The sequence below is a fragment of the Phanerochaete carnosa genome, assembly GCF_000300595.1.
Source record: "Phanerochaete carnosa HHB-10118-sp unplaced genomic scaffold PHACAscaffold_3, whole genome shotgun sequence".
NCBI lineage: Eukaryota > Fungi > Basidiomycota > Agaricomycetes > Polyporales > Phanerochaetaceae > Phanerochaete > Phanerochaete carnosa.
In genome coordinates, this window is record NW_006767630.1 from 2,064,069 (window position 1) to 2,084,046 (window position 19,978).

The 19,978-nt window shown below is 54.5% G+C and overlaps 7 protein-coding genes across 7 annotated transcripts; 4 read left to right on the forward strand and 3 right to left on the reverse strand.

Annotated features, from left to right (window-relative positions):
* Positions 1–817: 817 nt before the first annotated feature.
* On the forward strand, positions 818–1,958 carry PHACADRAFT_182452 (uncharacterized protein; the record flags this gene model as incomplete). Its single annotated transcript, XM_007393329.1, has 3 exons — positions 818–829; positions 1,316–1,565; positions 1,621–1,958. 3 exons carry the CDS (start codon positions 818–820, stop codon positions 1,800–1,802), a joined length of 444 nt encoding a protein of 147 aa, XP_007393391.1. The 3' UTR covers positions 1,803–1,958.
* A 38-nt stretch (positions 1,959–1,996) lies between these two features.
* Positions 1,997–2,878, forward strand: PHACADRAFT_171291 (uncharacterized protein; the record flags this gene model as incomplete). Its single annotated transcript, XM_007393330.1, has 4 exons — positions 1,997–2,221; positions 2,300–2,367; positions 2,425–2,631; positions 2,681–2,878. Exons 1-4 carry the CDS (start codon positions 2,203–2,205, stop codon positions 2,876–2,878), a joined length of 492 nt encoding a protein of 163 aa, XP_007393392.1. The 5' UTR covers positions 1,997–2,202.
* A 75-nt stretch (positions 2,879–2,953) lies between these two features.
* Positions 2,954–3,383, forward strand: PHACADRAFT_252052 (uncharacterized protein; the record flags this gene model as incomplete). Its single annotated transcript, XM_007393331.1, has 1 exon — positions 2,954–3,383. The coding sequence occupies exon 1, from the start codon at positions 3,001–3,003 to the stop codon at positions 3,379–3,381; it is 381 nt and encodes a 126-aa protein (XP_007393393.1). The 5' UTR covers positions 2,954–3,000.
* Positions 3,384–3,748: 365 nt separating this feature from the next.
* Positions 3,749–4,913, reverse strand: PHACADRAFT_159123 (uncharacterized protein; the record flags this gene model as incomplete). The annotated part of the gene is made up of 6 exons (XM_007393332.1): positions 3,749–3,763; positions 3,790–4,000; positions 4,053–4,284; positions 4,343–4,561; positions 4,617–4,739; positions 4,802–4,913. The coding sequence occupies 6 exons, from the start codon at positions 4,911–4,913 to the stop codon at positions 3,749–3,751; spliced, it is 912 nt and encodes a 303-aa protein (XP_007393394.1).
* A 625-nt stretch (positions 4,914–5,538) lies between these two features.
* Positions 5,539–13,330, reverse strand: PHACADRAFT_159124 (uncharacterized protein; the record flags this gene model as incomplete). Its single annotated transcript, XM_007393333.1, has 26 exons — positions 5,539–5,602; positions 5,655–5,811; positions 5,859–5,896; positions 5,951–6,021; positions 6,073–6,094; positions 6,150–7,162; positions 7,214–7,237; positions 7,288–7,386; positions 7,440–7,520; positions 7,572–7,740; positions 7,791–7,972; positions 8,027–8,060; positions 8,114–8,189; positions 8,410–8,800; positions 8,857–8,892; positions 8,947–8,985; positions 9,035–9,107; positions 9,159–9,238; positions 9,365–9,368; positions 9,598–9,711; positions 9,768–11,147; positions 12,120–12,235; positions 12,293–12,436; positions 12,493–12,753; positions 12,809–12,924; positions 13,048–13,330. 26 exons carry the CDS (start codon positions 13,328–13,330, stop codon positions 5,539–5,541), a joined length of 5,067 nt encoding a protein of 1,688 aa, XP_007393395.1.
* Positions 13,331–15,915: 2,585 nt separating this feature from the next.
* Positions 15,916–18,189, forward strand: PHACADRAFT_252061 (uncharacterized protein). Its single transcript, XM_007393334.1, has 9 exons — positions 15,916–16,443; positions 16,508–16,626; positions 16,679–16,777; positions 16,833–16,885; positions 16,941–16,993; positions 17,080–17,329; positions 17,415–17,441; positions 17,542–17,703; positions 17,790–18,189. Exons 1-8 carry the CDS (start codon positions 16,430–16,432, stop codon positions 17,659–17,661), a joined length of 735 nt encoding a protein of 244 aa, XP_007393396.1. The 5' UTR covers positions 15,916–16,429; the 3' UTR covers positions 17,662–17,703; positions 17,790–18,189.
* Positions 18,190–18,575: 386 nt separating this feature from the next.
* On the reverse strand, positions 18,576–19,831 carry PHACADRAFT_252063 (uncharacterized protein). Its single transcript, XM_007393335.1, has 2 exons — positions 19,732–19,831; positions 18,576–19,660 (listed from the first exon to the last, which is right to left on the reverse strand). Exon 2 carries the CDS (start codon positions 19,616–19,618, stop codon positions 18,707–18,709), a length of 912 nt encoding a protein of 303 aa, XP_007393397.1. The 5' UTR covers positions 19,619–19,660; positions 19,732–19,831; the 3' UTR covers positions 18,576–18,706.
* Between the last annotated feature and the right edge of the window lie 147 nt (positions 19,832–19,978).

Below are 19,978 nucleotides of genomic sequence, written 5' to 3' on the forward strand. Positions count from 1 at the left end.
TCTCGAGCTATACAGCGAAGAGCTCATCCGCGAGCAGCTCGCTCGGAACTATGCATTCTTCGGTGAGGAGGGCATGACGAAAATTCGGCGAGGCAAAGTCGTCGTGGTCGGATGCGGAGGCGTAGGCAGCTGGGCGGCGGTCATGCTTGTGCGGTCGTAAGTAAGCTGATGTCTCGCTTTCGGTCTGCTCGAATACTGAGTAGTACGCAGAGGAGTGACCGATATCCGTTTGGTCGACTTCGACTATGTTACCCTCTCCTCTTTGAACCGGCACGCGACAGCCACGCTTGCAGATGTCGGCACGCCGAAGGTCAGCTGTATCGATATTTTGCCATTCGTATGAAGCCTGCTGTTGGTAAGCACGCTCTGTCAAAACATCAAGATAAATATAAGATATACACAACACAAACGAGGCTACAAGAGATCTTGTCCTGCAAGTATACAGTGATATTGTGAGTACAACAACGCTCAAACAACTGCCAATTTCATGTTATCCATCCAATTTCCCATCTTATGCACCTTGCCGGCACCTGACTATGAGCTGCTGCCGTATACGCTTTTTGCGTTGCTGGCAAAAACGGCGTCAATGTCCTCCTGCTCGAGGCCTAGCTCGGCGAAGGACTCGCGCGCAAGCTCGTACCAATCGCTAGCGTTTGATTGTGCGCGTGAGGACGGCGATGGGGAGAAGAAGCACAAAAAGCACTATTTTGTTGGATAGGCATCAAAAAGCCTGGCTTAACATCTTAACACGAAGGTATCGAGAACTGTAGGGTTGCGAGGCGCAAAACACCTCGAGAGCAATTGATGACCTATACACATGTGCCAGCTGGTAATTATAACTCCTTCAATTGCACAGATCTTCTAGTGATAGAGCGGGATAATCTCAGATATATCCTGCATTGTATATGCTACGACGAACACTGCAGGAGCATACTACAATGCTGTTCAACGCATGAAAACAACAGTGTACCATCGCTTTACTAACTAAACAATGCCAGGATATGCCAAAGCCACCTGCTTGCTACTGCAAGCGACTTGAGCTCGCCAGCTAGAGCCGAAAGTAGCTCTACGGCGCGCGGGGGGGGGGCGATAGTCCCGACAAATTGAACACTGGACGAATGTGGACGGCAACGCGATCCTCTGCTTGGCATCTAGAGCGGACATCGCCATATCGAGAAAGTGTCGTAGTTTACCACTCTGACATTACGGATGAGGGCAACCGGTGGAGATCCCTCGCGGCAGTGACGTTGATTTGCGGATGCGAGTATATGTGTTGGCCACTTGCCTATGAGGCGAAACAAACCAACTCTATCAGCGAACATATATCATCACGGTCGGCAAAGATCCTTACAACCTCCCCCCCAACACCGAACGTGGTGTGGACCAGACCACTTTCAGCCCTCGTGCTATTGCAGACTCGGACAACGCCAATTATCGTCCTGAGATTGACGACGACCGCCAGCTCGTTGGTGCTCGCGGTGCCGATAACCAGCCTACTTTCAGAAAATTCGCCAGGGAAGATCAGCAGACGGAGCGTTCTGATGCGACGGGACATATCCCCCAAGGTAAGTACTTAGTCTCCGAGCGTTATTGGGATCATATCAACCCATCGCTGAACAGGCGAGGTCGATGATCTCTTGAGCTCCGCGCCTGACGGCATCAAAGGTATATCTGGCCGCACCCGCGGTGCAAAGGTTGATGCTTGGAAGCAGGACAGAGAGGTCGACAGGTACATGAATGATACTGAACTCACCGATGAGGAACAGGATGTTGAGATTGGTCGCGCGACAGGTCGTGGTTGAAGAGGTGGGATGACATAATGGCGACTCCAAGGAAGCTGTATAACACCGTGCGATATGATTTCGAGAAATGGACACACTTGGCCATGGTGTCGATCGGCATTATCCGCGACTCTTGTGTCGTGAAGTAACTACACTTCGAATCGGAAGCGTGCCGTCGCTGCTGAAGAAAGACCGTGAAGGTATATGTGCGTGCAAGAGGTATATCACACACCTTTGACGGCCGTCAGATATCCACAAAAAGCGTCTGAAGTTCGCAGGTCTTGGGTGGACACGTAACTTCCGTTTTGCATTAGATGAAGCATGTATAACATCGCATCGACACAGTCACGACGCTGCCCTGGAGCGCCACGACCAGAACGCGCGCACCCTGGCTAGCGCTCTACACATCGTCCCTTGCTTCATGCCTCCACGAAGACAACGTACGTGCATGTCGCTCCGCACAGCAGTCAAGAATGATTAAGCAAGATATTAGATAGCTGCCCGTAAGGCGCAGACAGGTGCATCAGCACAGTTTGACCCTGATGTGGTCGCAAAGCGTACCCAGAGACATTTGGACGAGCTTGAAGTGCGGCACCCTCAATTAGAGCGTTCTCTGTCTTACTAACCTGCCATGTCCCCTCAGAGATCAAATTACTCCGAACCATCTACCCTCATAGGGGGCGCAGAAGACGCCGAAGAGGCGAGCGGAGGTCGAACAGGCAAAGGGCGAGCGCGTCAAGCGACTTCGGATAAGAGGGCGGCCGAGCTCGGCAAGAAGAAAAAGTCGACTATGAACGTGCGGACGGCTGTGCTGTACAAGAAGAGTTTTGTACAACTGCTGGAAGAGTCGGTGGGTGCAGTGTCACGGCGGTGAAGAGGTCTTTCTAACTGTTTGACAGGGTATAGCTTCTTACCCCGCTGCGATACCGACCTATGTTACCGCGACCGCGCCGCCTCCCAGGGAGCCACCGCGGATGATCTGCACCGTGTGTGGATACTATGGCAAGTACCGCTGCAGAAAGTGCGGTGTAGCGTATTGCGGCAAGAACTGCGAGAGCGTACACGACGAAACGAGGTGTGAGCGGCGTATTTTGTAACGATGTATGTAAAAGGTAATAAAGGACGTTACTCGGAAGAATATGCTGAATAGAAAGAGAGTAATATGGGAATGTACAGAGATCAAATTGCCGAAAGCGGCAAGCGCGCGTGATTGTATTGGATGACTCGGGCGTATCTGACTCCACAAATTTTAGAGGATAGAAATTCTGGCTGTCTCCTTACTGCTTGTCCTCCTCCTGGCTGCCCTTCCCCTCGTCTCCTCCAAAAAAATCTTAGATCGCGTCCAAAAATGTGTCCACACACCAACGGTGACTCTACCCCCAACGATCCTTCCCAGATGGTCCCAGTCGACATCTCTAACGGCACAAGTCATCAAACTTCCGTCCAGTCCAATGGCGCGAACGGCCATGCGACCAACGGCGCGGCCAAATCCCACGTCGAGCAGCAAAGGAGAAATCCTTATGCATCTCGTGCTTCGGACTTCCTATCCAATATCTGCAACTTCAAGATCATTGAGAGTACTCTCCGAGGTGCGTACTGATGACATTGGACGAGATCTGAAAGCTTATACCTAATGTTCTCCACTAGAGGGCGAGCAATTCGCCAACGCATTCTTTGACACCAAGACCAAAATACGCCATTGCCAAGGCTCTCGATGCCTTTGGTGTGGAGTATATCGAGCTCACGAGCCCGGCGGCGTCAGAGCAGTCTCGCAAGGGTATGTCAAACTTCACACCTCATCGAACGCATCTGACTCACTCGTTGAACTTTCGTAGACTGCGAGGCCATCTGCAAGCTTGGTCTCAAGGCCAAGATCCTCACCCACATTCGTTGCCACATGGACGATGCTCGCATCGCCGTCGAGACTGGTATGTCGCGTAGTACACACGCTGTGCAAGGCGTGAACCTCATGTGGCCGCCGTCTGTTAGGTGTCGACGGTGTGGATACATTGCTGAGGGCACTAACCTCGTCATCAGTGAGCTTGAGACCGAGCTGCTCGACACGGCTCTTGATAGCGTTCCAGCCGGTCAGACGGTGACCGATCGAGACATAGCGGGTGAGGCCAAAGTCCTCGGGCTTGAGGATCTCGTAGGTCGAAGGGTTGTTGAGGATAGCCTTGGCATGAATACCGGCCTTGTGAGTGAATGCACAGTAGCCACTGCAGGAAGATCAGCAATACATTCAGTATCGCAGAGCTAGATGAAACTTACGTGATAGGGTTCATGAAAGGAATGTTAACCTCGACCGCCTCCGCGACCAAGTTCTCGATCTCACGAAGCATGGGAAGGTTGTACTTGGACTTGACGTACTCCGGGTTCGCGGCGTAGAGGCACGCGACGAGACCGCCGAGAGGGGTGATACCAACACGCTCGCCGATACCAAGGACGGACGTGTCTATGTGGGTGGCACCGGCTTCGAGCGCAGTATACGCGTTGGCAATAGCTGTAACACATGTGCGGTAAGACAAACGCATATAGTCATCGAGAACCAGGGTACCGACCCATGCCAGTGTCGTTGTGCAAGTGGATCTCAATGTCGCACTTGACGACGCCACGAAGGGTACGAACGAGGTCGTAGACCTGGCGAGGGTTGGCGCAACCGACGGTGTCAGCGATACCGACACGGTTGACGCCGATCTTGTCGACGGTTTGGTAGATGGAGAGAAGGTCTACCAGGTCGGAACGGAACGAGTCTTCTGACGAGAACCGAACCTCGATGCCTGAAGCATACTCATTGTTAGCTGCGAAAATAGGTCTCGAGTGTCCAAAGCGCACCCTTGCTCTTGACGAACTCGATGACTTCGATGGCGGTCTTGGTAATGTAGGCCATGTCCTTGCCGTGCGAGAACTCACGAAGGAAGGACGAAGTACCGATGACAACGTCGATTATGGCAGTCGCTCATCGTTTCACAGATCAAGGACGTCACTGCCAAGATCAAGGAGCTCGCTGACGTCCGTACGCAGTCCATGGACGATGTAGACACCCTCCTCCGCGTCTATCATTCTGGTATTCAGTCTGGACAGCTCGCTGCAGGACAGCGTGAGGCTCTCGATCGCCTTCTGCGCAAGCATAGAGAAGGCGTCTCGGCCGTCGCGAGTCGCGAGCCTTCGGTCAGCAGGCCCTCGACCCCTACCCAGGTGTAAAGCTGCTTGAAAATACATCTGCACACCATGTCTCTATCTTGCCGGATCTGGACTAACTTTGCCGCTCTCGTTTTTACGCCGCACTCTCTTGCCATTACTTGCCAACTTGCTGTGCCACCCATGTAATTATACAATCCAAATCAAAAGCGCGGGCGTGTAGCTCGGCATGTGTCATCTTTGTACCATACAGTAATGTTGTGCATGCGGTTTCTATGGGATGTGCGAGCAGACAGTAACGAAATGAGAAGAATGTCGTGAGTAGACACGAGGGGAAGGGGAATCAAAATATTAGTATACATTATAGGTATCGCAGATCGTGGGGGTTGGCTAAAATGCTACACGGGAGGTATTCGACAACAGCAGACAAGCATACGGATGGGAGTGATGATGATGATGATGCGAAGCGACTTGATAGCTAGTTATGATATGATGCGTGTGGGACACACTGTACGGGTGGCGACGAAAAGGAAACTGCAGGACGTGCGATAGGTAAGAAATGTGGACGCGTCGAACCAGACGAACCGTCCCCGAGAGAGAGAAATTTGGAAAATATTCATGAGAGGCCCAATTTGTGGAACATCACATCTAGCGTCTTGAAGGCGACGGGCTTCACCAGGCTGCATAGATATTAGAGATCTAGTGAGATACAGACCCCGTATGGAGACTTACTAGCCGTCGACGCCAGCGTCGAAGGCCCTTCGTTTGTCTTCGAGAGACGACATGCCGGTGAGCGCCAGTATTCGGGCATTCTGCGTGCGTCGGTCAGACTGCTCTTCCTTCTTCCGCGAGGCTTCGAAGTCGCGCATTTTGACCGTGGCACCAACACCTATCCGAAGGTCAGAGATATCCAAAATGAAAGATCGAGAGACTTGCCATCTAGTACAGGCATGGACAAGTCGACGAGGACAACGCTAGGTGAAAACAGGGTCAGGGTCGGTCGTACTTACGAGTCTTACACTACTTACTCAAAGTGCCCGTCTCCTTCAAAGGCTTGAACACCTTCTAGACCATCAGTGGCCTCACGGTATTCGTAACCCTAAGGTCTATGTCAGTATTAGGCGATCAGGGCGCGGGACCTGATACTCACCTTGCTGCGCAACCATTTCACCCTGGGGAGGACAGCGTTAGTCATTTACACATCGCTCATGTCCTGACAGCACTTACAAAAGCCCACGTAAAATAGAGTTGTCTTCAACGACAAGCACGCGAATGGGGCCTCCTTGCTGTTGCAGGGTGCCCGCCGAGGACTTGAGAAGCGTTCCACCCGTTCCAATGGCGATAGTCGGACTCGATGGACTTTGCGTAAAGACCGGTGAGATAGGACGGTGATTATCCGGCTCCTGCGGCTCGTCCTGTTCTATTGTGGAGCTTAAGTGTGGCCAAGTCGACAGAGGGTGGACAGTAACAGCTCGTGGACCTAATGTTGGGCGAGAGTTCTGCGGTGTAAGTTTCTTGTTCTGGCCCGACTCCTCCGAGTACCGTCGGGGGAGCATAAAGGAGAAGCTTGAACCGTCTCCAGGATCCGACGGAGATTCCTGGATGTTATATGCCGCGAGGTCTTCGCGCGACGTGCTGGCGGAGGCCTTGGTGATATTTAGTGCATGGAGACATAGCTTGAGAGCCGCGGCCATGCGACATGGCCCTGCCGGCTTGTACACTACGCGACAGAACCCGCCGAGCCTCTCGTACTCGCTGACCACGCTCATGAGTTTCGGGTCGCCGCGGTTTGAGGAGATGATCATGAAAGGTTTCTTAGACTTCTTCTCTTCCACGACTCGAGTAACGTGCGCGTAGTCCTCGTTGACAACCACGATGTCCCCGCTCTCAGAGTCGTCAGCGAGAACGAGGCCCCAACGCGTGACAAGGTATGTTGCAAGCACGTTCTTCAGCAGCTGGGTCCCGCGATTTGGGTCGTCGAAGCCGGCGAGCGAGATGGAAGGCTGTTTCAGAGCGTCATATACCTTCCGCAACTCAACATCACCATGGTGAGCCTCGATGTCGTCGACCGCTTCCGCCGTGAAGGTAACCTTGATCTCAGTTCCGACGCCTTCAGCGCTCCAGACGTCGACCTTGCCATCGACGCTTTTCGATCGCACTATACTGTTGACGATGGCCAAGCCTAGACCTGTTCCAGTCTGCAAGGGGTTCTCTTGCGAGAATGGATGGAAAAGCTGGTTCTACAGGAAGAGTTCAGTATATGCGCAGAAACAAGATGCGCGGATACCCACCTTCAAGAAACTCTGGCTGATACCCTGAAATAAGATTAGCAGGCTCACTCTAACGCCAAAACAGCATGACATACCTTGCCTGTGTCGCTCACTGACAGCTCTATCTTCACTACGTTCTCCGGTTGACCAGGTGCAGGCGGTGGTTGGCGAAGCATAACGTGAACGTACCCATCCTGTGAAAGTCAGAATGTGAGGCATTACAGCCGCTCCCACCGACGGTACTTACTGTAGTGAACTTCAGGCTGTTGCCGAACAGGTTCATCAACACACGCCGGATGCCACCCTTTTCGCACTTGAATAACCAGCCCTAGGGGGCTGTAAGTATGACAAGACATACGGAGTGGTAGCTATGGCTTACAGTATCGCTGTGGTCAATGTCGATGACGGTTTCTACCCACTTCGTAGCGGAAGATCGGTCTTGCTTCGGCGGGGAGTAAACGCTGCCTATCTCCGAGGTAAACATTCGTGCACGGTGTCCAATCCAGCATCCTTCGATGGCCTCCTCGACCAATTGCATCAAGTCGACCCTAGATGGCGTTAGCAAGAACGTGGAGATACAAAGGTGCGAACAACTCACTTGCTCCGTTGAATGACATTCTCCACACCGCCGGATCTTGCATTACCACTCAACTTAGTGAAGTCTAAAACATGATTGACCGTCTCCACTAATGACGTGCCGCATGCCTGTACTGTCTGCAAGAAGGACGCTTGGCTGTGATCAAGCGACGTCTCTGACAGTAACTCCGCGGATGCGAGGATCTGCCAAGCAGACATGAGCTAGCCATACGTAAAGTTCAAGAATATCGGACATACTCCGTGCAACGGCGTCCTAAGCTCGTGCGAGATGCTGGGTACAACAATAAGAAAGATAAGTCGCTTATATGCCAATAAAACCCATACTTGGATATGAATAAGCTCTTGGCCTTGTCCGCTATAATCATGCGCCGCTTGAGGACAGCAGACAGGATGATGACGCCTATTGCCCTGAGATACGATAGCTCGTGGCCTTCCAGCTGATTTCCATGAGTGATACATGGCGTGACAAAGGAGCGCCGTACTTACAAAAGGGGTTGTCCTTTCGCCAGTGCTGTACGCGCATAGTATTGCGAACGGTCGCTTGTCAATGTTGAATATCGGGACCGCTAGGAGCACATAAATCTAACCAGACTAGGCATGAGCCAAAGAGTGGAGCATACCTAACGCATACTGTATCCTTGGCGGCAAGAATGGACGCAGTCCCGAGGGTAGGATACCTTCGCAGATCTTGCCATCTGGAGCCTTCGCGAAGAAATCCTGGAGCTTGGCGTACTCGTCAGCGATCAGGACACGGTTGGTGGTCCCGGATTGTAGATCATCGCTGTGAATGCTAATCGACGTCGTACTCTCAGCGTTGACAGTCTCTAGCACATCGACGTGGGAAACGTCCATGACGATCGCGCCTTCAACATCAAGCGTCCGTTTCACCAGCCGGGCGGCACGCTCGTACACCTGCTCCATGGACGTTCCTACGAATAGACTTCGGCCTTCGGAACGTTCGCCGCTGACATCCTTATCCACTTCAAGACACTCCCTCGTGAACTCCTCCATCTAGAGGCAGGCGGCCATCAGCGATACAGTTGATTTTGCAAAATGCGTTGACATACCGAATTTTGAATTCGATCTCGAATGCGTAGCTGGATCTGCAGATCACTATTAGCTCGCCTTCCCGGCCAGATTCAAAGAAGCGAACGGACCTTGTCACGCCATAATTCGAGTTCTCGCATCGCGATTTGCTATATCACTAGATGAGTATCGGAGCCGGTCTGTATGTCCGGTACTCACGGCAAACTCTTTGAGTGTATGTCGTTGCCGGGGGCTGAACTCTCTGCGAGGAGTATCGTCGATAATGGATAACCTGGAATGGCGCATTAGCAGCCATTCTATATAACGCCCATCTTTTACTCACACTCCGATGTTGTAGCCATCCTGCGTCCGTAGAGGACAGCCGGCATAGAATCGAATATGTGGGTGTCCAACGACAAGAGGCTGATGGGAGGTCAAATTGTTGGCAGGAAGGAGTCATCTCGTATTTCATACGTACATTGCCAGCAAACCGCCAGTCGTCTTGCGCATCCAACACAATTGTCGGTTCATCATCGCTGTTATAAAGACCGTGCTTGAGAGGGAGAGCTGGAACGTGAAAGGAACAGCACAGACCGTTGCAAAACTGCATGCGCATTGAATGATGATGTCCTGGGCATGTTGTGCACGCCAAGTCCGGCTTGAACCAAACAACCTCAGCAGCGTTCACCATGAACCTCATGATGGAAACATACATTCTGATTTGAAGAACCTGTGGACAGCTTTAGAGTCGTACGAAGATACTACAGAGGGACAAGACTTACTCCTCAGTGCCATCGACGAGCGAAATCGCAACGATTCGGGTGCTAAATACCAACTTGACGAGGTGTGCGATCCGGTCGAAATTCATGTCATGCCCGGTGTTCCAGATGTTAAACCTGTCGAGAAGTTACGTTTTACCCTGCTAACCACACTTTAGGCAGCCTTCACTTACTTGTACAGCGCCCGTCTTCGTTCGAGTTCGTCCGGAGGATTAGGCGGGGCCAAGTATCCCAGCTCAGAGAACATTTGTTCTTCCTTCGCAGAGCGGCTGGCATGGGTTAACGTCAAACTTTCGGAGGCAGGGCGCGAGGTCCGCACACGCCTTTCGTACATGGCGAGTGTGGGGGGAGGGGCAGAGGTCTGTCTCGTGAGGCAGATTCGTCGTGGCAGGGCGGGTACGGTCGTTGGCTCATAGTCCAATAGCGGAGCCGATGAATGTCGGGACAAGTCGCGATCGGAACGCGTGCCAGTCGTTGTATGCGTACCATTACTGTTCTTGTCGCTGTCAGAGGACACGCTTTCCAGCACTTTCTGGCTCTCGATGGACCCGAAGTAGTCTCCATCCTCCTTGTCGTCGTTGTACCGCACAGGCGCCGTAGCTGGGGGGACGACAGAGTTGACGAAGGAGAATGATATCGACGACTCTCGAGAGTAATCATTTCGCTGTGAAGAAGACTGTGATGAGTGGTCCTCAGTCGATTCGGGTGGGCTTGCTTCTATTGTGGGAAGTCGCGATTCCTCCACATCCTGCGTGCCCTGCCAAAAGCTCCTGAGCCTCGATTTCCGCGCGAGATTCGGAGACTTCAATGGAGGATCCGGATGCGACCCTCCGAGGTCAGACGGATGAGAACCTGGTATAGTCGCCGTGGCACCTCGAAACGGGTCTGTAAGTTCATGCTCCGGAGAAGGCAGGGCTAAAGGCGCGACAGAGACACGAGCTGCGGCTAAGCGAATCGCAGCAGCAGACGTGGTGACATCAGTGTTGGGTGCCAGTGGTTTCGACTCCGGGGAAGAACTGTAGCCAGGAGAGCGAATGTCGGCGAACGAGTTTCGTAGTCGGTGCGAAAGGCCCAAATTCAGCGGCATAGTTGCTCTTCGGCTCGCTATTCCGGCGTCCGGTAATCTCGGGACAGGAGAAGCCATCGCAGATCCCGAAGCAAAATGAGCAGGTAGTTGATATTGCGGCGGAGCAGAGCTGGTCAAGGGATTGTGCTCTACCTGCTTGGACGATTCTCTGAGGGAATGCGCTTCAAAGTCATGTGGTTCCCAAGAGTAAGCTGGCGAGTTCGGGTCTGGTGAGTCGCATATGTCTAGCCCTTCTGCCGTCCTCGAGGGGGTACGCGAGGTGGAGCCCAGCGTAGGGGGCTGGAGTTGCGATCGAGGAGGATGAGGGGTCTTGAGGGGATTCCACCTACCAAGCGCGTACGCGCCGATGAAGGTCGCCCAGTCATAGTCTACCTGAGTGTCGTCATGTTGCAAGCGAAGATTACGCGCGAGCTGCTCGTCTGTAGGCGAAGGATCGAAAGGGGACGGCAGCATGCCGACTGCGTGTCTGTAAGCATGAAGCACTCGTGGTAGAATTAGAGCGCTCACCGGAACCCGCGAGCTTAGATGCCTCTGCGCGCAGCCCTGCCATGGCTGCGTGCGCACGCCGATTCATCTCCTGGATGGAGGTTTCAGAGAGGGGGGACTCTGATTCTAACCTCATCCTTTCCCCGTCATTTGAACCTGAGCTGGTGGTCGAGCCTGGAGTAGCCAGGTCTGAAGACGGCAGAAGCATGAACTTCTCCTCGACTGAAGATGCCGTAGACGGTCTCCTCGATTGGTTCCTCTGTGACCTAGGAGGCAGAGGAAGTCGAGGAGCGGGCGAGAGGGTGATGTGCGGCGCAGCAGCGGCAAGGAAAGAGACGTCTTTGAGAGATGGCACAGAGGCAGAGGGCTGCGGTGCTCCGTTAGATCGTGAACGAAACAAGCTAGATGAGCGATGGTCGATGGTTGGCACTTGGTCGGTGCTCTTGCTGGTCGCAAAATCCATCAAAATGCGAGCGGGCGCAGATGGGACGGACGGACAAGTTTCCAAGCAAGATTCAGAGCGAGATTAAAGCGTGGCTACAGTCGAGCAGGGAAGATCGACGACAACGTGGGGAACCGCAGGTGTGAGATGGACATCAACCAATTCGTGACTGGTATCGTGAACGTCGCAAGCAGGTTTGCAGGTCGCTCTATGCAGCCTGCTCCTCCAGTGTCCACAGCTGGCGCACTCCGCCAAGCGTACGAAGGAGAATTGGGCGTCTAAACTACCCCCAGCCAATGAGGTCATTTCTCTGGCTCCGCCTCGATTTTAAGCCCCGCGGCTGACAAATCTCAAGGCACCCTCGCCCAAGAAAGGAAATGTTGCACACTATGAGGAATCGCTGCCAGCTGCCGCCAGTCTTCCAGTGCTATCCTGCCCGCTGCTAGTCCCGCGAATCATCGATTGCAGTCGATTTCTCGCGACATCAAGACCAGGTCCCTACACTCCTACACGGTCGCGAACGCCAGCATGCTCCACATGTACAGGGGCAAGGTCAGGTTGTCGTTTTGGACCGAGAACGCCTCTAGAACAGAGGCCAGTGCAGCGACTGCCCCGTATCGCACGATCTAGGGACCAATCGGCTCGGTACAGCGGCCTGTCAAGATTGGGTTTGATACACGCACCGAGAAGTCCTCAGTAAACCCGCAGATCCGCAACAGCCAAGCGCAGGCCACGACAGACATCGCGAACGCCGCGCTGCCCTCTATCGTCTTCGGAGTGCCGGCCGACCACCGATGACGGCCCAGACGCTTCCCGACAATCGACGCCTGCAACCAATCCTTGAACGGGGGTCATCCTCCAGCAAGCGAGCGAAGAAACGTACCAAGGCGTCTCCGACCCCGAGTGTGAGGATCCCCGTGAACTGCAACAGTCTCGACGGGCCCTCGAACCACACCGAGTTGGCGCAGCCAGTAAGAAGGTAAAAGTGACTCAGGATCGCCGTGCCACCATCCTTTACGTCGAGGAACTCGTTCATGAACACGTGGACCGCAGCTCCGAAGGGGTACAGTGCGAAGTAGCGAACATACTCCGCAAAGGTAAAAAGTGCAAAGGCAGCGCTGAAGGATAGATGAGCGAAAGCAGGCTACCGGGGGGTGTCAGCGTTGCCAGAGCAAGCAATGGCGGATGAAAGTGCTCACGTCGAACGCAACGCCAGGCACAAACATCAACACCGCCAGGCCGTGGAAGAACTTTCTGCGGGCGTTCAGCGTCAGCGTTGGCACATGCTTGTCCGCCGCGTCAAGGAGGTCCGTCGCTACATTTGCGCCATTGGCGAGCTGTGGCAGATTGGACAGGTTGGGCAGGTTGGATAAATTGGGCAAGTTTGAGAAGCTGAGTCCTAAAGACCCGATTTCGGAGCTTGAGGAAGGTACCACACTGGGGTCGCTCAGCGCTGCCGCCTGCCCGCCGCTATGAAGTCGACTGTTGTCAAAGCTGGTAGGCACAACGGCGCCCGGCTCTGCGGCCGCGTTGTTCATCGGGCGGTGTCGGTACCGCCTATTCCTGGCAAGCTGGCGATTCCACCCTGCGACACTCAAGCTTCCGAGGGCGGCCCAGTAAGCGAGGAGCGCGGGTCGTGTCCATTTGCGCCTGCCCTCGAGCAGCCAGAAGACGACCCAGATCCAGGGGTCGCGATTGCCGAGGCACCAGCGGGCCCACATACCAATGAGACCCCCAACTATGAGGACGGAGCCAGCATAGAAGCTCAGCGCGAGGAGGCGCCTGTGTTTCTGCTTCTCTTCAGGGAAGCGCAGCCGTCGGACGGGGCGCCGGGCAATATGCCGCGACAGGTAGAGGAGCGGGGAGAGTAGGAAGCCGGTAAGGAGCGATCCGGGTATGAGTGCGAGCTGGTATGTGAGCAGCGGTGTCGGCAACCGGTACGTCTTGATGAAGGGGGTTATCGAGGGCCAAATCTAAACACTCCACCGTCAGCAGCCTTGCGTGTCCCAGTTACCTCCGCCGACGCACCCGAGAAGTGGTCAGGTTCATCATTTCCATGAATAGGACTGTTGCTCCGAATGAAACCAACCCTAGCTCACCTAACGTGAAGCCATGGTGGGCGAGACGCACGGCGCTGTATAAAGTGAACTGATAGAACATTGACGCCGCAACAATTTCCGCGTTGCTCAGGTCTGGACGTGTGATTAAGCATTCCCGTTCCCCGCATAACAACCGGAAGACTCACTTTGCCAGATGCCAAGCTTTGCGAACTCGGCGAGTATAATCTTGACACATAGAATCCACAAGGTGACTGATACCGTAAACAGTACATACAGGTAGGTCCGGCGACTCTCCTTCCGGGGTACATGGTTAAGCTCGCCAGCGGGTACTTGGACCTTGCGTCTATGGCGGGCCTCGGTCACTCTTGACGCAGAGACGTGCACAATCAGGATTGTAGAGCAAAAGGTCGATAAGCTAACTAGATTTCGGCGAGATATCAGAAGGGCGTGGGCGGCATCAACGAATGGCAGCTTGTCAGGAAGCACTGCGGGGGCTTCTATTAGCCACTCGTGGGGTAAGCGATTGGACGCAGGGTCCATAACCGTCCGCATGCTCAGGTATAGCATCGCAGCGGCGATAAATGGTCCACCGAGAAGTCCTGTGAGTATCCCATCGTCCGCAGAGTCCCTACAGAACGTCTGTCACGACCGACTCTACCGGATGAAGGTATCATTGAGACACTACCTGTAGTTTTTCGGGACAGTCATCCAGAGGTATCCTCTTTCTTCTTTCCTGTTCAAGCTGGCGGTTATGACTGGCGCACCGCGTCTCTGCTCCGTACTGCGTGGTGATGCCGGCCGTAGAGGTGTGGCGCCAGAAGTTTGCGGCGGCGAGGGAGCGGCTGGTATCACCTTTGACCATGCTAGGCGGGTGATAGAGTAGTAAATGGTAGAGGCAATAATCAGGAGCGACAATTCTAGATATTTGATACGTGAATAACAGTCGTAGAATACAAGCCACTGCCATACCTATGGATAACCACATGTCTGGCGAGAGGACATCTTGGGCCAGAGCTCTAATTTTGTCGGCACAGTACCCGAGGGAGCATAGCAAGAGCAGATTCTCTGCAGCTTGCCTGACGTCGATCGAGACCATCCACCGTACCTTCGCAAATAATATGGGGAAGGTAATGTTGATCGTCCCCGGGAGTAGTACACGTGTTGAGACCGATGCCTTTTGTCGAGCAACGAGGGCAGGTGAGCCAGGCCTGACGAAATCATTGCCTATGAGGTGGACTGCGGGGGATCGAGAGCGTGTGAAGGGGGCCCTCTCTGACATCCTGACGGGACTGCTTCGCCTTGAGCCGCCGGAGCGCGAGGCGGAGGAGTCTCTGTGTTGTTTGTGCGGGGGTCTACCAGGGACAGAGGACGCGTTGTTCTCTGTGTTTGTTCTTGCACGTCGCTTGCCTCCATAGCCTAGTGCACGTTGAGCCTCCGTTCTTCCTCTGGCATGCTTGGTCTCTGCGTCGGTGTCGTCGCTTTCGGTCATGGTATCTGAATCTGATCTAGCGCAAAGGCGAGATGAATTAAACAAGCTAGCGCATAAGTACTTTGCATGCGCACCCTGACGAGCCTGCATGATAGCTAGTACTCCATCCTTGCTGTCGGACTACCGCAGGTCTCTGAGCTAGAGAACTAGAACCTGGCCTACGCCGAGGCGCCGGTCGCCGCAAAGAGTCCGTACGTCCTGTGGCATTTCTGGCCGCGGGAGGCGAAGGAGAGGAGCGTGCGCGCGGCAGTTTGGCGGCGTCGAACGGATGTCTTGAATGAAGAAGTTGTGTGCGTGACCGATCCTAGCTACAGTAATCCGACGCAGACGTCAGCGCTTGCGATGGATGCACTGCCGAGGATTTAGGACCTGAGAGTCCCCAGTCTGCACACAGCTTCGCGGGAGCTAGCAAGCAAGCAGAACGAGGTGCGTAGCGTAGAGGCACGAAAGGGTGTAGACTGAGGAGACCGAAGACGGCGAAAGCAAAGCAAACGCCACGCTTGCCGGCCAGCACATCAGGCGCCCACGGACGAGTGGTAATGCGGCGGATGTCAGTGGGCGCCCGCAAGGCTGTTCCTGTTTCTAACCCGCCCAAGAGCGAGAGCAGACCAGAATATTGGCTCTCGGTGTTTCTCTCCCGCCCTCCCCATATGCCAGGATGCCTCCCCAAACCGACCTTGTTCCAGAGCGCTTTTAACCCCGGCCGTGCGAATTTCTCTCGGCTATCTCCCAGAAAGGCATGGACCGCGTTCGACGCGGTCGCGTGGCGCGCGTATTTCAACCGCTCATTTGGCTCCACGTCCACATCAACGTCCTCTCTCTCTTATTCTCGCCGTCGCCCCGCATACCACGCGCATTTCAGCACCATGTCGGATTCCGGACGCGTCGTGTACCTCGAGGACCTCGAGGCAACCAACACGGAGAGGATAACGGACGGTGGCAAGGAAAAAAAGACGTCCGCAGTTGCAACTGCCACAGTCGCTAAGACCACGGACGCGTCTGACAAAAAAGAAGCCACGAAGGTCGGGGCAAAGAGACAGAGGACTCTCATGGATATGTTTTCCTCAGGTCCAAGCACAGGTGGCACGCAGCCCAGTGCGAAGAAAATCAAACTGGATAAATCCCAGTCGTCGTCATCGGTGACGGGCAGTTCCAAAGCAACGACGAGCGTTGCTTCACGTACGCTGAACTCTATTCCGTTCTCACCATCGGAACTCGTTGCGTCCCTGTCCGAGGATGAGAAGCGTCTCCTCGCGCTCGAAGTTGAAAGCATGGGCAAAAGCTGGTGAGTGGCCATCACTATGTGACTAAATTGCCCGTTGTGTACGGTTGACGTGCTTGTTATCTAGGCTCAAAGTGCTCAAGGAAGAGATTCGGAAACCTTACTTCCTCAAGCTCAAACAGTTCCTGTGGGAACAAGGCGTTCATGGGCCTGACGACTCGAGCGATGCCAAGGTGTATCCCATCCGTACGCATAAAGTTGAAACGCCGCAGTTCGAACCGCTCTCATGACGTTGTAGCCCGAAATATCTACTCCTGGTCTAACCTGACCCCACTGGGCCGTGTCAAAGTGGTCATTATAGGGCAGGACCCGTACCATGGTCCTAATCAAGCTCACGGTCAGCTCGGTGATACTCTTCGGCTCATATATTCTGACTACTCCGTGTCCTGCAGGCCTGTCCTTCTCCGTGCCTCATGGCGTCGCTGTGCCGCCGTCGTTGCGCAACGTAAGCCAACTATTCGGCACGTCAATGGAGGTTTAATATGCCTGACGGTTGGCAGATCTACACTGAGATCAAGAACGAGTACCCAGAATTCAACCCGCCCAAACACGGGTAAGCCATACAGCTGCGCTTGCATCATGGGTGGCGACCCTGACGGACCCTTATCTGACTTTACTAACCGCTGAGATGCGTATTAGGAACCTGGCTGCGTGGGCGCAAAACGGGGTACTCCTGCTCAATACGGCGCTGACCGTGAAACCAGCTACCGCCGGGTCTCACTCCGGGAAAGGGTGGGAAGAGTTTACAGACAAAGTTGTCGACGTCGTCGACAAGTATGGTGGCGCAAACCTCGCGGGCAACGGCTCAACCCTCGCAGGCCGCGGTCGTGGTTGCGTCTTCATGGCTTGGGGAGCGTGGGCTCAGAAGCGAGTAACAAAGCTAGACAAGGTTCGTTCCGTTTGTAAACGGCTCTCCCTCGTTTATTGACGGCAACTCGCGGCTCAAATGACAACCCTCGACGTACTGCCTGCAGCATAAGCACCTTATCCTCACAAGTGCCGTAAGTCTTGATCTTCGTAACTCTTGCGTGGTTACGGCACCAATAGAAAGAACTAACTCATTGTCATCTTTTTTCCGCCGTGTGGACCGGGTACCTTCAGCACCCTTCGCCGTTCAGCGCATACAAGGGCTTCATCGGGAACGGACACTTCAAGAAGGCCAATGAATGGCTCGAAGAGAAATACGGGTCCGACGGCTGCGTTGACTGGTGCACCCTCTAGCAATCTGATTGCGCGGGCCAAGGCTCGAGACATGAGGCTTCCGTGGGTACCTCTTCGCTGACTACGGTGATAAATTGGTATCTGATCCTGTACCCTCCTCTTTTGGACGGCGGCGTTCAAACTGCCAGTTCCGGACTGCCATTGCGGCCGGTGTACTATAGGCCCAGCGTGCGCCCCGTATCTACGGCCGCGGCGCTCAGTCACTGCTGACCCATATTTATGCTGCTTCCCGCCCGGGGGCGACGATGCGTTTGTGCCCATGCGTTAACGATGTCTCGGGCTTGGAGCCCTGCCCGCTGTCCTCTCTCAGACACCCGCGGGTCTGGGCAGGGCCTCTGCACGCGGCGGCCGAACACGTTCAGCTTATTTCTCTTCTTGGATGGGGGGACACCGTGCACGCAGTGGTTACGAGACTCCTTCGGCGGCGCGCGCGTATCAAGGAGCGGCGGATGGCCCCTAAATTTTACATTAATTGTACATAGATGCCTGTCGGGGCCTCGGCGATGGAAAGACAGAGAGCACTGCTCGCGCACTTACAGCAGCCACAACAGTCGGCCGTTACTATGGGCCCCATGGCAAGTTCCGTAGACGGGGTTCCTTCTGTCGTGTGCACACGCGTTGCGTGCCTGAGCCGCCGTACGCGCCCCGCAGCGCCCTGGTCGGTGGGAACGTGATTGACTCTCGTGCTTCTCGTGGGTCGAAGAACCTGCACATGCCGCGGTACTTTTTGGGTTTAGGTGCACGCACTTCGACCGCACGAACTCCGGGAAGGGATCAGCAGGATTGTGGTTGGTACGTGCCAAACACAGGGTTACAGCTGAACGAAACAGTAGCTAGCATATCAATACCCAAATATTCGAACAATAAGTCAGATGCTATGTGATTGGTACAGGTGTGTAAGATAGATGCTGATGCAGATATTGATGATTGCAACGTGGACTCGAAAGCTTTATCAACTTGGTAGTAACGATACAGGGTTGTTCGTGTACGACGGAACGAGAGCAAGTCCGTGAAAACTATTATACGGAGCAAAGGATAAGAGAGATTACGAAGGCAGAGAGGGCATCCTGCCTCCTCTAAGGTCCATGTCAAAGTCCGCAGCGCGTAGCATCGGGATCCCGTCCGACAGGCTGGTGGGTGAAGGGCCCCGCGCTTGCTGTGAATTATGCTGCTGCTGCAGATGTGACAATGACGGGGGAACTTGATTGAGCAGGAGCGAACGTAACGCGTTAGGTTCGGTGATTGATCGTTTGTGGGCGTAGTTTACCGGCGGCTGTACCTGCTGTTGGGAGGGAGTCCCGCGCTGCGGGGTCATGGAGACTGACTGTGTCGGAGATTGTGCGTGGAGGGAGTTATCTGAAGTAGGTTGGAAGGAATATGGAAACCGCCGGTCGTATAGGGAATTAGCTTCGGTGAACGCATCCGCTAGAGGTCGGTCCTGTGTATGGGAGAAATTTTGGGCACTGGGCTGCATCGAATACTGTTGGTGCAGAGGTTGTATTCGTGTAGCGTTGTTGGGGAATTGGTACGACTGTGAACCGGTGGCGGATAGAGGGGTAGCGGGGTAACTCGTCGTCACCGGCGAGGGCTGGCCCATCTCGGGGCGCTCCCCCCTACTCGTCCCAAAAAGCCCATCATCCCACGAAGTCGAGTCGACGGATACGACAGGCGGGGGCGGCGGTGCCGCTGCGTTCAGCGAAGCTCCAAGCGAAGATGGGGACATGGAATGTGTCCGCGTCGACGTGGACTCGGGGGACTCGGTGCGACTCGCGGGGAGGGCAGAAAGCGGTGGAAGTCCGTTCGTGCTCAGGGCAGAGGTGGAAGCGACCGAATCGGCAGTGACGATAGTGGGCGGCTGTGAGCGCGGCGTGTAAGGTCTTGGCTTGTCCTTTCCAGTAGGACCTTTGCCTAGCGGGGGACGATTTGCGGGAGGCAGGCTGAGCGCAGCGCGCAACATATTGTTCTCTTCTTCGAGTTCTGTTACTCGGTTCTCCAAGGCCTACACACAACAGGAGGAAGGGAGCAGATGAGCGCCGCAGCTTGTTGCGAGATGCGCGGAGTAGCACTTGCCTCCAAATGAGCTGCACGACGTGCCCTGAATGCTCTCTGTACATCCCTCGCACGATTCGGCGGGAGGTTGTCATTTCTCTTTCTTCCACGCTTGGACGACATGGGTGGGGCGGGAGCAGGAGTGGACGGTGTGCGGGAGGGCAAGGTGTATAGGGATATGGCTAGAAGGACGTGGTGGCAAGAAGAAAGGGCGGGCAGCGAATGTGGACGGGGTCAGATATAGACATACCGCCGAGCTGTATCGGCA